General features: G+C 37.3%; 1 protein-coding gene across 6 annotated transcripts in view; it reads left to right on the forward strand.

The window, feature by feature from the left end:
- Positions 1–627: 627 nt before the first annotated feature.
- The window catches only part of RICTOR (RPTOR independent companion of MTOR complex 2), a 139,025-nt gene continuing 123,802 nt past the window's right edge, over positions 628–15,850 (forward strand). The window contains exons 1-2 of one of the 6 annotated variants that reach the window (XM_061393673.1): positions 628–1,889; positions 2,061–2,108. In XM_061393673.1, the coding sequence (XP_061249657.1) occupies positions 1,841–1,889; positions 2,061–2,108 (97 nt within the window). In that variant the 5' untranslated portion in view covers positions 628–1,840. Of the gene's footprint in view, positions 1,890–2,060; positions 2,109–9,551; positions 9,594–9,617; positions 9,684–15,850 lie in introns of those variants that run through there. The other 5 variants (XM_061393670.1, XM_061393672.1, XM_061393674.1 and 2 more) reach the window with 5 other exon arrangements.

The following is a 15,850-nucleotide window of genomic DNA, read 5'->3' on the forward strand; positions in this document are numbered from 1 at the left end:
AATTGTATCACATTCTTGAATCTAAGAAGAGTATCAGCAGCAGATATCTGATTGCAGATCTCCTAAGAAAAGGACCTGGAATATACAGAAAATAGTATCTTAAGGAATAAGTATTCCTCTTTTGTTTTCTTGATGATGCTACTCTATGCTGCTTTTATTTTTCTTGTTAAAATTTTTACTTATCTTACAATCGATATGTACTGATTATAGGACATTTTAAAAGTACAGACAAGCAAACAAGAAGATAAACCCTATGTCTAATACCACCACTTAAAAGGGAAAAAAGTTAACATTTTGATGTATATATCAGACTTTTCTCTCCATACATAGATATGTAAAATATTTTGTATACTTTTATGTATTTTAAGTGTTTATAAAAAAGAGAACTAATCTCTTGCTAGATTTAATATCATGAACATTATTTCCTACAAATACACTAGACCTGATTCGTCATTTTCAAAGGCTGCAATAATTTGCATAATCCCTTTATTTTTTCCCATTGTTCCCTACTATTAACGACTGCAATTGGTATGTACAAATAGCTTTTTTTTAACAGCAAAAAGAGCGTTGAAACAAGGAATCCAGGGCATTTATTCAGATAATTCATTATTTATTGAACACTTATTTATTATGGACAACGCATTAACCGGTAGCTGGGAAAAGACAGCAAGATCTCTACTGTTAATCAACCTCCAGTCTTATAGAACAGAAAGGAAAGCGTTGAGGAATAGGAAGAGACGAAACGCTCACCCCTCTCTTTAAAGTTAATCTAGTTTTTAATCAGCTGTGCCCCAATACCAAATAAAAAGTTAATAAAAAACAAAGTTAATCTAGTGTAAAACAAAGTTGCTGGGTCTGTGGCCAGATACATATATAGTGATTAAAGTCTCTACACGTAGTAAGTGTTAGGTTCATCTATAAAAAATATTGGTCCACAACATCTGCACTAGCCACTGTTTCAGGAGTTACACAGAGGGAAAACCCAGACAGAGGCTTCAGCCACTACTCTTGCTTCCAGGAAGAGAGGAAACCCTCTCTCCGGGCCTGCAGGCGCCCGCGCGTGCGCGGGAACAATCCCACCCACCGTCAGGGACCACCACCCTGCACCCCTGACTTCTTCATCCCGTTCTCGGGTTCCGCTCCAAGCGGTCAAAAACAAAACTTCCACCCGACCACTTCCACTTAAAGAAGCCAGCCTGGCTGAGTGTGGCTTTGAAGATCAAATGCAAGGCTGCTTAGCACGGTGGTTTGAGCGAGGTCGGAGAACAAACTTTGTTATATGTTAACTTGGTTGGGGCAAAGAGATTCTAGGCAGAATGTAGTTACATTAAAACGGTGAAGTTTTTTTTTGGTATTGTTGTTTTAATAAAATCGTCTTGAATTGATAAATAAGGAAGAAGGGCTGTCTATTTCAGGACTTGAAAACGGTCATCCTGGATGGTTTCAGCAGGTGGCCAGTCCGGCGCATCACGGCCTCCTCCCACCTAGCGTCGGTTTAGATTACGGTTTCCGCGGCGGCTGGACGGGAAGCATCCTCCACGCTGCAAATTGGCATCAATGGGATTCCCCTCGTGGGAAATGCCCCCTCCTGGCGGACGTGCCCCAGAGGGCCGAGCACGTCGCGGCGCCTTCCACCCTCCGTCGAAAGCTCTATCGAGATCCCGAGACCGCATCCTATTCCCTCCGCGCCCGGGTGAGCCGGCACCACCCGCTGCCCGCCGCCAGCCGCCGCCGAGGGGCGGGAGAGATGCCGCGGGGGGCAGGCGCGGCGCGCGGGGAGGGGAAGGGGTTCTCGCGCGATTGGGCGAGGTTTCCGGTGTTGTGACTGAAACCCGTCAATATGGCGGCGATCGGCCGCGGCCGCTCGCTGAAGAACCTCCGAATACGAGGTAAGTCCGCTGCAGCCCTCACCCCTCGCCGCCCGGCAACCGCCACCCCTGGCACTTGCCTCCCCCGGGCCCTGGGCGGGTGGAGCGAGCCCGGGCGCTGGTCGGAGCCAGGGCTGCCACCGCTGGCCTGGGAGCGAATCCTAATTGGGGCTATGTGTCTGTTTCGCGCAGGGCGGAATGACAGCGGCGAGGAGAACGTCCCGCTGGATCTGACCCGAGGTAACGCAGGGCGCCGGCGAGGGCGTCCTACTGGGGAGGAGCCGGGGTTGGGGGCCGCGGGCAGGGACCGGCCCCGCACGGGACCTGCGGGGGTACGAGAGACAGAGCCCGAGCCCCGCCTGCCGGCCCGCGGGAGCAAGTCGGGGGCTGTCTTCCCGGACCCATCCCCCTTCCCGGTGCCCGCTTTCCTCTCCCTGAGCCCTTTTCCGGGCCTCTGGGTGCTGCGGTGCCCAGGAGCACCAAGCGGGACTCGGCGGAGTCGCCGACCCTCTGGGTTTTCTAGACCCCGGGGGGAGCGTAGTCGTCCTATCCCGGAGCTTTAGCAGCCGAATCCCAGGGGCGGCCAGAGGGAGGTGGAGGCTGTTATTTAGGTTGCTAGAGGATGTCTGAGGGAAGAGAGACCACATCCTGCCCTCCCCGTCCCCCAGCGCCAAAGCCGGACCTGCTCGGTCCTTGCCGACTGCGTGATGCTTTTCTCCTTGCCCACCGCCCTGGGGGACCCGCAGCATTGATAAGTCAGTAGCGAGACCCAGAGCCCGTGATTTCTGCGAAGCGTGTGTGTTTCCCTCTTGTTTCCCTTTCCCGGGCCGCTGAGACTGTAGTTGGCAAAGACCGCCCCCTCACCCTCGCTGCAGGTTCATTGTTTACCTTCTGCAGTGGCGACGGGTTTGTTTACACCTTCGGAACTGGGTAAACCCGGGTTATATTTTTAAGGACCTAATCCGGCTACTGGCCAGTATATTTTCATCAGTCACCATAACTGGAGTTTATTCAGTATTCTCGCCGAGGATTTGGTAGTTATATACAGGGTTTTTCTTTTCTCTTCCACGGTAAACAAGATTGAGTCTGTTGATTACGATGAAGTCGTTTCACACCCGCTGTAACTTAGCGTGTAACCTGGTTCAGCTGTATAGAACCAGTTTCCTTTTTGAGATCTGAAAAACACTTTAGGAAGTTTAAAAAAAAAGTCCTTTTAAACATTCTATATGAAAATTTTAAACTACGTTCTACTTGACATAATGACTTATTTACAGTATTTGTTAGATGCGGGCTCATTGTTGAGGATCATCTCTGTATCTAAAGCATAGCGCATTCTCTTATTTTGTATATCATAATGTAAGATTACTGTTTTGTGGACTGAAAGGCTAGTTTTTAATTTAACTACAATAAATTTTTTTAACAATATTTTATTCCGAAAGTTCAGGGACTTAGTTTCGGGTGAACAAGGTACTTTTGTGGAGTTTCTATAATAAAATAGGGCTTAAGTTAGAATAGAAATGACAACTAATTAGATTACTAATGCACTAAATTAGAACTTTTTCAGCAGATAGGGTTTGAATATTAATGTAGAGAGATATAAAACTTTTGACTTTTGTGTAACAGTTTGGAAATTTGACGATAACACGCATATGAAAAGTCTGTATAAAATACATGAGCAAAAAGATTTTCTAGTAAGTTTCCTGACAAAATAAGATTCCCACAGGGCTCAATTTAGCATTTGAGTTTTGTAAAAGATGTAGTTTTAGTGATTAACCTATATATGTGCATATATGTTTTAGATGAAGGTGCGAAGATCATTTATTCGATAGATATTGGGTTTAATTTGTGCATTAAAAATATGTTTGAATGTGGTACTGGAAAATGAATTATACTTGTGCTTTAAATTGACTTTGCTGATCTCCTATATGTAGTGGTTTGTCTGGTGTCAAAATTTGGGGTAGTAAAAGAGCTTATGTACAAATTTGAGTTGATACCTTTCATTTACTCCAGTTTTACTCAAGTACACAGATAGCTGTATATTTATTATTTAGAATGCTGTATTCCCTGAGTGTTTAGTAACCATCTGTGTCTATAGGTATTTCTAGGATAATATCAATACAAAAAGTGCGGAAAACGCTTGCCCTGACAAGATGTATTTCAGTTTAGAATGAAGTACGCACAACTAGTGAAACTGATTGCAAAAGCAACATGCAACGAAGAATGAGAGGACATGTGAGAACTGTTCTCAAATCTTAAGGAAGTTTTGAATAAGAAAAATAATCTGAGTTAGATTCACTGTATAGGGACTCTATTGTTTGAGAAATTGCTATTCTCACAAACATTCATTGTTAGAAGAAGGCTTGTGGCTCTAACATGAAGAAAGTTCATGAGAAATTAAGCTTCCGTAATCATTTGAGAACTGTGGGGCAGTCTGGGTTGCAGCTGAAGGGCAGCTGTTTGTGGATTGGATTACGGCATGTTTTAGATAAAGTTTGAGTAACTGAAAAAATTTCTTAAATGCTGTAAGGTAGGGTTTGCTCTCATTCTCATTATTTCTATGTAACCTTTGAGAAAGTCATTGTGTAGCTGTCTAACAAAGTTCATTATAAAATAGAGGCCATGGTCATTGTAATTCTTAGAGGAGCTTTCAGTGTGTAGTATAAAGTCAAATGGTTCTGAGTTGTAATCTCAGCTGGGTGACTGGGGGCGGTTTATTTAACCTTCATTAACTCTTGGTTTCTTCAGCTCAAAAAAAAAAAATTAACTTCAGGTTATTCTTGAAGGTTGTTAAGAATATGAGAAGTAAATGAACTAGGCCATATAGTATTCAGAATGGGACCTAGGACTTTGTGAGTGATGTTAACTAAATGTTAGTTGCTTTCCTAAACAATGAAATCAAACTTCTTGCTTCTTGGTATCACATTTAAAGTATTTCAGATGATTGTTTTTAATATTATGAACTTGTTAACCAGAAATCACTGTATTGAAGCTTTCATTTATTTTTGAGACATACAGTTAATTGGGTATAATCTCTCTGAACTGGAATTCTTTTTTATTGTTTTTCAATTTGTTAAGAAAAGCTTCAAAATATATAAATCATATGTGAATACATGAATATAGTAAGTTATAAGAAACTCTTGTGTATCTGCATCACATAGTTTGTTTCTAGGCCCCCACCCCTACTGTTACCATTTTTTTCTTCTTTTCTTGAGAGATAATTAACATACAGCACTTCATAAGTTCTTGAATATAACGACTATAAAAAAAACAAACAAACAAACTGTGACATTACCGGTATTAGGTCTAAGTAAAGAACAATCTATTATATGTACTTAAGATAAAATGTGGTATTTTATTTAAAAATATTAAATATTCTACTTTATGGTTTTTCTCCCTGATTCCAGAAAATTTCTTGGTAATGAGACTTGTCAATTCTTGCAAGCTTCTTGAAGCCCAGGAGAGGTTTAAAGTTCTTTAGTTTTTGTTTTGATGTTACTGCTATGGTTTGTATGAAAGTACTTCAGTTAAAAATTGTTTATGGGTTAATTTTGAGTTTAGAAACTTCATTCTAGGAGATCCTATAGTTGATTTATTGGTAATTGTTGCTTTAAGTTTTGTTCAGGCAATTACTTAATTGTGAAAGTCCCTGATAACTGCTATTGGTATCATTAAATACTCTCTCTGTTTTGCATGCCAAAATTTATTTTGAAACTGAAATGCTCCCTTAACCACTTCCACCGCAAGGATAGTCTTTTTTTTTTTTTTTAAATCAGTCCACTAAGGCATCTCTTCCTGGTACTAAATAACTTGAAGAGAGAGTATTCTTCCTGGAATAAGAAACCCTTCTTAGTATAATTTAATTATTGTGTTCAAGGTGAATTCCTAGGACATGGAAACATGTATATTCAAATATAACTATTAAAATATAATTTATTAAGTAAGTATTGAGTCTTACATATTTTTGACCATTCAATCCTTTTATTTTTCCATTAGTAGGAATGAAAAGGTTGAGTGTCTTAGCTGCTCTTTAATACTTAGAAAAGCAGGAAGGTTATCTGAATGATGCAGATTTGAACACTTTGTGTTTTGTGATTTTTTTTCTTGTTAGGATTAAACTCATGTTTAATCACTTACTTCAGTTAGACGAAACAAACATTTGACTGCTTTTTATATAATAAATGCTGAATTAAGTGCTGGAGGACTAAAGATGAGGAAGATATTACTCCCTTTTTTGGAGTTTACTGGATCAGACATAAGTGATTGCGATATAGAACAATAAACTAATCAAACTATACAAGGAACGGAAGTAGCCTAGAGGAGAGAATGATTAACTCTTTGAGGAGAGGCTCAGAGGCAGCTTCACAGAGGGATTGACTTCTCATAAAATAGTAGTGGACACGGTGGAAGGAAATGTGGGCTCTCACGTTGAGAGAATATGGCACACCTTGGGAAGAGACAGCAGGGAGAGGAGCTGCTCTGTAGGCCACTGATAGAGTCTGAGATGATGGGGCACTAGACCAGGGTGTTAGAGGCAGATTAAGTTGAATATATGTTAAAATGGATGAACCCACTAATTTTTTTCTCCAGATTCTAAACTGACTTCAGAATCCTCCTACCCTGTATGGAGGAGGATTTTATTTCTTTTATTTCTTTATTAAGAAGATAGAAGCTGTCTAATGTGAATCTACTTGTCTTCTCCCCTTTAAATTTCACCTATGCTCGCCTTCTGTTTTCTTGAATCAGAGGATAAAGCATCTCTCTTCGTTTCCAAGGCTAAACTGGATAAGAATTTTATGCTCCTAATTGTTTCCCCTAAGATTCTTTGTAGAAGATTTCTTGCTTCTTTACTTCCTGTTAGATTAATTTTCTCATATTCAGCAAACATTTGTTGTATTCTTCCTATGGATCACTTTGCTAGGCATGGGATGATGGTGAGACATATGGAACAATAAAGACAAAGATTTTTGAAACAGTCATTTTTTCATAGGCTTTACACACAGAATAGTTTATCCTTACTCTAGTTTTCTTTCTTAACTCCTTCAGTCTTAAGCACAGCTCTCCCCCTGTACTTAAAATAGTTTTCTTAAAGGATGCTAGTAACCTCATGCAAAATTCATTGGCATTTTTAAGTTCCCCATTCTATTATTAGTACTACCACTGTATTAATATTGTTCCAGACAGTAAAACGTATTATTTTACTTAATCTTCAACAACTCTTTCTGTGCGTGCGTGCTCAGTCATGTCCTACTCTTTGCCACCCTGTGGACTGTAGCCTGCCAGTCTCCTCTGTCCATGGGATTTTCCAGGCAAGGATTTGGAGTGGAAATTCCTTCTCGAATTTCCTTCTCCAAGGGATCTTCCCGATGTAGGATTGGAACCCTGTCTCTTGTGTTTCCTGCATTGCCAGGTAGAGTCTTTACTACTGTGCCACCTGGGAAGCCCCGACGACTGTTTGAGGTTCTCTTATCCCTGTTTCACAGTTGAAGATACAGGCTTTTAAAATTCTAATGACTGAAACTCAGAAAGGTAAGTTATTCAGCCTTACCTGAATAACTAGTGAGTGACTAACTGCAGATTATGCACTTCTAGCTACTACACTGTGGCTAGTCTTAAAACTCTGGTTCTTTCCTTAACTCTTGTGCCACTCTTTCTCTGTTTACTGGCTGGTCTTCCAGCTCCTTAAGCAAGTGTACCCTAAGGTTCTGTTCTTGACTTTTCTTGTCCTCTCTCTCATTGATGCTACCTTCTGTAGCCTTTTCACTCATGGCTTCAAAAAATCCATGAATTCAGATGGTTACAATAATTACATTTTTATTCACACTTTTTCTTCTAAACTTGCAAAATGTATTAGTGTGTATGTATGGTAGGTAATTGTCAGAGATTGTGGTGTATAAAATTTTGTACCCTAAAACTTACCCACTTTCACTTTCTTGGTACCACCACCATCCTTTGGTATTCAAGCTAGAGACCTGTTGCTTGTCCACTTTGTTCATTTGACATGTTCCCCAATTTGCCTCTGAAATACCTACTGAATCCAGCTTCTCCTGTTTTCATTGTTGTTGGTCTACTGCACATTATATCATTTGGATGACCTCATTATCTGGTTAGGTTGACAGTAAAATATTCTTTTCTCTCACTTTTTTCATTTTTTCTGCTATGTATTGCCAGGATAATTTTCCTGAAATCTAGATCTTATCTTTTCATTTCTCTTATTTAAAATAACAACAATAATACATGTGCACTTAATAGTTTCATTTTTGCACACAGTATAAAGTCCAGATTTCCTAGCTTGGCATTGAAGGCCTTTTGTGATTCCAGAATTATTTTCTTCTATACTATCTTAACCATACCATTCTCAGTCTGTCTGTCTCTCCACATAGTTCGCTTGGGTAAAGCACTCCCTTCTTTTCACACAGTGCTTCTCAAAGTGGGGGTTGTGGAGAATTTGCTAGTCTAAGCACCTACATTCCACATTCATATTGTTTCTCCTTGGAGATCGTGTTGTGCCTTTGAGATTTTCTGCTTTAGTCAGAGGTGACTGTTTGTTATTCCTTGCACATGGCATGCAGTTTCTGTTTACTTTGCATAGGTCGTTTCCTGTGCTTAGAATTCATTTTCAGCACTCTTTAGAGAAATCCTAATTCTTTAAGGTCTAGGTCATATGCCACTTCTGGGAAAATCCTTCCTTATCATCCCAGTGGGAATTCATTCCTTCCTCCTCTACTTTTCCACATCTTTGTTTATTCCTTTCTAAATATCACTTACTATTGCCTTAAGTTCTTTGCTCAGTTCTTTTTTCACTGGATCTTAAGCTGCTTTCTCAGCATATATCATAGAATAATAATAACTGAAACATGTATTGTAAGGAAGAATGGAGAGAGATGAGAAAAGGGGCACAATATTGAGGGTAAAAGTAAAAGAGTATTTAAATTTGCAGACTTGACAATGAAAGCATTGGTGCCAAGAAATGGAGAAATTGTTTTGGAAGTGATGATAATGAGTTCAGCTTTGCACTTTGAGTTTGTCAGAGATGTGTAAGAGGTAGCAGCAATTTCTGGCATGGATGTTTTTGTAATTGTTTTTAACTTGTGATCTGATTGTTCTCTGCTTTAGGGCCTTGAGAGAGGGAAGAATGTAAATAGAGAAAAAGCTAACGATTTGGATGTTAGCGTGTATGCTGATTAGAGTGTATGTCACAGCACAGGGATCGATAAAAGGAAAGAGGCCAACAAGAGAAGAAAGCTTAAAAATGAGCAAGATTGTGATCTTTGAAGCCAAGGGGAGAGCTTTGGCTTGAAGGCACTGTCAGCTCTAGCATTGAAATTGAGTTCTGGAGGACTCAGTTCTCTCCCTTAATCTGAGGTTGATCTTGGCACGCTTATTTAACCTTTTTAGGCTTCAGTTTTCTGATCTCCAAAATGCATACTACTTTACACGCATAGCCCTGTCACCTTCAGTCTTTGTGATTCTCAGATATCAGGGTGTTTCTGGGATATCGAAAGGTTAAAGAGAAAGTCTTGTTAAATCACTGGTTAAATTACTGTGAGAAGGATTCCCATAAACAGCAATGAGTATATGTAGGAGTATGGTATTTCATAGTACTTTAAATGTAAATTATAGTCAACTCTCAATTTCCTTTTAAGTGATCATCTGCAGTGACTTGCTGCCTCCTCCCCCTCCCAGGTCTCAGGCTACTGAAAATAGGGCTGTGAAAAGCACAGTGGGGTGAGTGAATGGTTTGCATGCCTGTGTATCTGTACTCCTATCACCAAGCTGAATGCAGTCCACTCTCAGTTATCTACACTTCATAAAAAGGTAAATAATAGTGGAAGAATTCTAAATATATAAATAACTTTATATATGGTTGGGGACGATTTTGTGTTCTTTCATCCCCTACTGTAGATTGGTGTATCTTTCATTTGAATTGTTAGCATCAATTTTTATTTCTTAGGCAAATACTCTTAGAATAGTGGATGTAAACAGGCTAAAATATTTATTAGGTAATCCACATATGAATAATTGAGAGTTGACTGTTAATGCTTTTTGGATCATCCATTGTTTTGTATTTGTGGTTTTTTTTGTTTTTTTGTAACTCTGACCGGGTTAAAGCTGAATAGCTACTTCAAAGTTACATTGATAGGATAAGTGTACTTAGAAGATTATACAGATGCAAACTAAATTGAAAATAATTACGTAAAACTAGCTAAATATAACATTCGTGCGTTCAGAATCATAAGATTGAAAGAGAACATAAGCCTAAGTACATTCTTAATATTCCTCTTATGGAGTTGTCCAGCCAGACCTATTGCATAAACTGAGTGATGTGACTGGTAATGACAAAATTTATATAAAATATAATAAAATTGGGGATGTACCAAGGCTTCAAACATACCTGTTCGAGGAGTCAGTTGAGGTTAGTAATCAATATACAAGAGTTTTTAACCTTAATTACCTGAATTTTAAAGAATCTGGCCCCTTCAATTACTTTGCCATTTTGTTTATCCTAAAATGTTGAAGAATTTGGATTTGTAATGGTTTGTTAAGTCAGCATATTTTTGTAGTAAATGTTGATGTGAATCAGAAAGGCATAATTCTTGGCTTTACAGAGTTTATATTATGCTTGGGATATACCTCTATCAGGACATAGTATTTGAAGCACCTGCCAGTTATCTTTATAAAGGAATCCAAAGCTAGAGGAATTCAGGAAAAAAATGGAAGATAGATAAGGAATGACCTAGAGGGGAATCCTCATCAGATTGTTGACACCTGTAATACCTTTGCATAAAAGGGCAATGTTTAAATAATTGTACTTACTTTTCTGAACTGACATATTCCTGGTATATTGTTGAGAAAAAATTGGTGATGAGCTTTGTATATAAATATACTGAAGGCTGATTATATTTCAGACCAGCGCTTTTCAAACCTTTGAAGGTAGTGCTTGACTAGACTGAGAGCTTTTAGGCATGTTGTAAAGTAATTGTGTGCTTCTGATTATGAGTGTATAGATGTTTGGCTGCATTCCCAACCTAAGCATAAATAATTTCCTTCCATTGTTTTGTAGTATATCTCCCCTTCATTAATATTGCATGCTCAAAGGGCTCTGTAAATTTGTATCTAACTTATTTCTAGATACGTGCAGTTTGGAAGTAGATACCAGAAGTGTTTTTATTATTTTCCACATTAAAATGACTTTGACTTTAAATATATTTTCTGACTTTAAGCATGTAACCTGATGGTGAGAGAGAATATTTGAAATTAAGATTATCCTGAAAAACATGGACTGTTTCGTTGCCAAATCCAGACATCCTACCCTCTGATTATTTGGGTAAAGGATGAACAGTGTTTGGGGAGGTTAACACTATTAAAAAGAGCAAAACAAGAGTTGAATTGCCACTTGCAGGGATTGCAAGTAATCTTGTTCAGAACCCAGTGTAATTTCGTGTGTTTCTTACAATGAATAAATAGTGAAGAGACAGAAGCTGTAAACAAAGAAGATTGCCAAGTAATGTACTTTTAGTTAGAAGAAACAGCTTGCCAGATAAAAGTGTATTTAACTGTTTTTAGATGTGTATACATATATATTTTTTATCAATAGTTTAATATTTTGAGAAATCACATCTTAAAATAATATTGCTAGTTATTTCCATGCTTAATGTTCATCCCTCATATAGTAAAACTTTTAATTGCCCTGGTTTTTCTTTCACTCATAATTCTGTATAATATACTCCCTAACCTTCACCACAACCCCATCACCACTAACCCCCTCCCCCAAGGGGGGAAAAAAAAAAAACTGAGGGGAATAGAGTTGCAGAAAGAGTGAGAAGACTCCAGTGGTTGGAGGTAGGTGAGCTGTGAACTCTTAAAGTCTAGCTATATGGCACTGTCTGGGGTGGCAAGTGGAATATTGTAGAATGTTTCATTTAACAATGTGTTGTAGATACGATTTTATTCATATCTGTCACAGAATGTTAGTATAGAGTCATGGTAGTGGGATATTTGAATGCAAATAGCTATTTTTACCTTGTTTATATAGAGTGATTTGTGATTTTATTACTATAGGTTGTAATTTGTGTTATTTTTGAACGCTGTAACGTGGTATAAAGTGGACTGGGTTAATTCTTAAATTGTATAGGATTCTGTATTTCATGTAGGAATAATTCTTAACATGAAATTTTATAACTTTGTAATGAGCTAAATTTTAGATTGGCATAGTCTTAAAGTTTAAATCACTTTGTATTTTTAATAAAACCTTACAATAGCCCTTTTCTGTCACAGGAGAATTCAGTGTTGTGTGTTCATGTTTCCACATTGTTTTGAATATATAAGTGTATATTGTTTTACCTGGCAGAATGAACAAATTTTTAAAAATGCTGGTTTTCAAAAGGAAATAAAAAGCTTAAGAGATTTAGATAGACTGCGGCAGTTGCCTTTTGCTATATTATTGTTTCTTATAATAGTTGTTTTGTTAAGAAAGTTTAGATTTAATTTTTGAGTCCTAGGAAATTTCTTTTACTTACATCAGTAATTATTTCTACATTATAAAAGTGTGTCAGAAAAAAGTATAATTATTTTTTAAATAAGTATATTGCCACTAAATAGTCACCTGGGGTACTTGAATATGAGTGGATTTGGGGGAAGTATGTGTGTGTATAAATATTATGTCTTTTTAGCATATTTGGAGTTCCTTTAGACATTTTTTTTTATATTACTGTGATGTAAAATAGAAACCATGTAACTGGACTTGTTAACATTATATGGAAAATAAGGATACATAGGTTGTGATTATAGGAATTAAAGGGCTTTACTGTCAATAACATATGAACTGTAGTGAGTAAACTTTGATGATATATACTTTGAATTTTTATTGACATCTTTTGGAGTGCTTTCTTTTGCATCCTGGTTGTTTTCAAGACAGATACTTGCTTCATAGCATAGTTCAAGGTAGGTGAGATATGACTTGATAAAGTTATTATATATGTCTACAATTTGAATAGTAGGATTATATGTATAAAGATAGACAATAAGGTAAATAAATAAAATAGTAGGATACTAATATGGACAATGTGGTATGAATGTGGACAACATTTAATAACATGCTTTCCCTGGTAGCTCAGTGGTAAAGAATCGACTTGCTAACACAGGAGACACGGGTTCGATCCCTGGGTCAGGAAAATCCTCTGGAGAAGGAAATGGCAACCCATTCCAGTATTCTTGCCTGGGAAGTCCCATGGATAGAAGAGCCTGGCGGGCTGCAGTCCTTGGGTTTGCAAAAGAGTCGGAGAGGACTTACTGACTAAACAGTTGCTTGACACACAGACAGTCTGGAACTGTAAGCGCCTGAGCTTTGGAAACTTGCCTCTTGGAATTTTTTTACTTTGGACAAACTGCCTTTTCTGAGCATACTTTCTCATCTCTATTGGAGGAGTTAGTGAAATGTTTGTAAAATATTACAGTTGGCAGGTAGATATACATAGATATTAGGTGTTTTTAACATGGTCAATTAAAACAAAGGAGATGAGAAGAGGGAGAGTTTAAGTGTGAACTGTAAAAAAAAAATGAGACATTGTTTCAACTTTGAGTGGATGTGGTTAAATCAAGACAAATAGGGCATAAATAAAAGACAAAGTATTTTACTGAGAGTAGACTAAGAAAAAGAATTTTAATATTCATGTTGGGTTTGTAGAATGGGGGTACTGTAGAGTTTAAAACTGTGGAGTTGTTAAAACATCTTTTTTTGTTGTTAAAATATTTACTATAGGAAGAAAGCAGTAAATGTTATTTATAATTGAAGAAAATGTAGATCTGAGAGTTGTCATAAATTTACAGTTCTATGAAAGTTAACAAATTGAACCCAGGTTAAGAATCAGAATATTGCAATACCCTAGAAGTTCCTAGTCTGTCTCCATTTAGGCTCTACTTCCCCCACCAAGGACAGCACTATTCTGACTTCTACTACCATAGATTAGTTTTGCCTGTTTTTGAAGTTTATGTGATTTTCTCCTACATTTTTGAAGTTTATGTGATTTTTGTTTATTTTTGAAGTTTATGTGTTTTTGAAGTTTATTGTGATTTTCTCCTACATATACCCTTTTGTATTTAACTTCATTTGCTCACTAGTATGTTGTATCGCTGTGTTGTATGTAAAGTCGAAGTTATTTTAATCCAAGTCTGCCTATGTGTGTCAGGTGTATCATGATATATATGGATTTTTTTAATTTGAAAGGGAAGTGAATTTAAATGATTAAATAGAATTTGGAATAATTCCACTAATTCCAACTTTAAAAAAACTTTAAAAATCATTTTCTGAATATGTCTTTTTTCCCTCTTCAGTCTGACCTTTTAATAGGTTTTAGGCGTTGAATTTTTTTCTTCAATTTTTTTCAAAATGACTGTTTAAAGAAAAATTAATAGATCACCGTATGGAGTTCAAAGCTACCAGTTAGTAAGTTGGAAAAATTAGAATTCCAATCCAATGAAAGTTGTGTTGACCTAATTAAATTGGTAGAATGATTATGAAAATTGGCTTAGTATTTTTATGGAGAAAAAGGGTAGATGGTAAGCTTTTCTTGGACCTCACTGATAATATTTTCAGTGGAAGGCCTCATTAATAGTTACAAAGTGTCTTCATGTGATTGTTTCTCTATTTTCCCTTGTTTTTTCAATTTCTTTCATTGATTTCTATTTCTCTTATTCTGTTTCTCTTATTCCATTTCTAGTCTTCTCTTGACTCTACTGTAATAAGACATGCTATAGAAATGGACTAGTTTTTTTTTTTCTATGTATATTTGATAGTGTTTTCTGTTCCTTGATTTAAGACAAATTTTAATTGTTTTTTATTTTGTTTTTTACTCAATCCTTTATTGAATTTTAGGTTTTTTTTCCTCTGAGTTGGCAGTGCTTTGTGAGGAAGATTCTACTGCCCATCTCTTGGTGTGTATATCCTCAAGAAAGTAGAAGAGACTATTGCATGGGAAATTGATTAAATACTTGACAGCAATTTGGCAACATGTGCTTAGTATAAATGAGTGAAATAGAATAACATTTACTTATTTCAGTATGCAAAAACAAGAGTAAATGTGAAAGTGAAGCAATATTCAACTATACTGAAGGTGAAGAAGTTTTGATGAAGTGAGTTTTCTGAACGTTGGTAATATTAAAGATATTAATATTCACTCCACTTAAAATATTCTTATGCATATACTCTTTGAAAGTATGGAAAACAGTGACTTAGTAATTCCCTGAATGCTATGCTAAGTCACTTCAGTCATGTCCCACTCTGTGTGACCCCATAGACGGCAGCCCAACAGGCTTCCCCGTCCCTGGGATTCTCCAGGCAAGAACACTGGAGTGGGTTGCCATTTCCTTCTCCAATGCACGAAAGTGAAAAGAGAAAGTGAAGTCACTCAGTCATGTCGACTCTTAGCGACCCCAAGGACTGCAGCCTACCAGGCTCCTCTGTCCATGGGATTTTCCAGGCAAGAGTACTGGAGTGGGGTGCCATTGCCTTCTCTGAATTCCCTGAAGGTGGGAACATTTAATAACCTTGGAATATCCTTGTTGATTCTGAGTCTAGAATATTTAGTTCACTGAACCAGATTTAAACTGTGTGGATTATTAATTATCAAAAGAATGCTTGTTTTTAGTGGTGAATTTTGAGTGATTGCTTGTTTGATTTTATTAATTAGGAATGGGTAAATGCAGTAAATCTATATTTTTAACCATGCTTTTCAGGATTATATTAGTTACTGCTCTTGTAATACTGGTACGTAGTTTTTTTTCCAGACTATTTTTAGTGATTTTTCCTAGCATAGAGCTGAGCTACTGTGGTAAATTGTTGGCTCGCTAACATGATCAGAACTTGGTCTAAATGATATTTTATCAAGACATTACCAATTGTGTGAAGGATTTATCAAATGATGTCTTGTTTATTCTAGACTGTCTAGCAGACATTCTAGAAATTATTTGTTATGAAGTAGATGTTT

The sequence above is a fragment of the Bos javanicus genome, chromosome 20 (assembly GCF_032452875.1).
Source record: "Bos javanicus breed banteng chromosome 20, ARS-OSU_banteng_1.0, whole genome shotgun sequence".
In the NCBI taxonomy this organism is placed as follows: domain Eukaryota; kingdom Metazoa; phylum Chordata; class Mammalia; order Artiodactyla; family Bovidae; genus Bos; species Bos javanicus.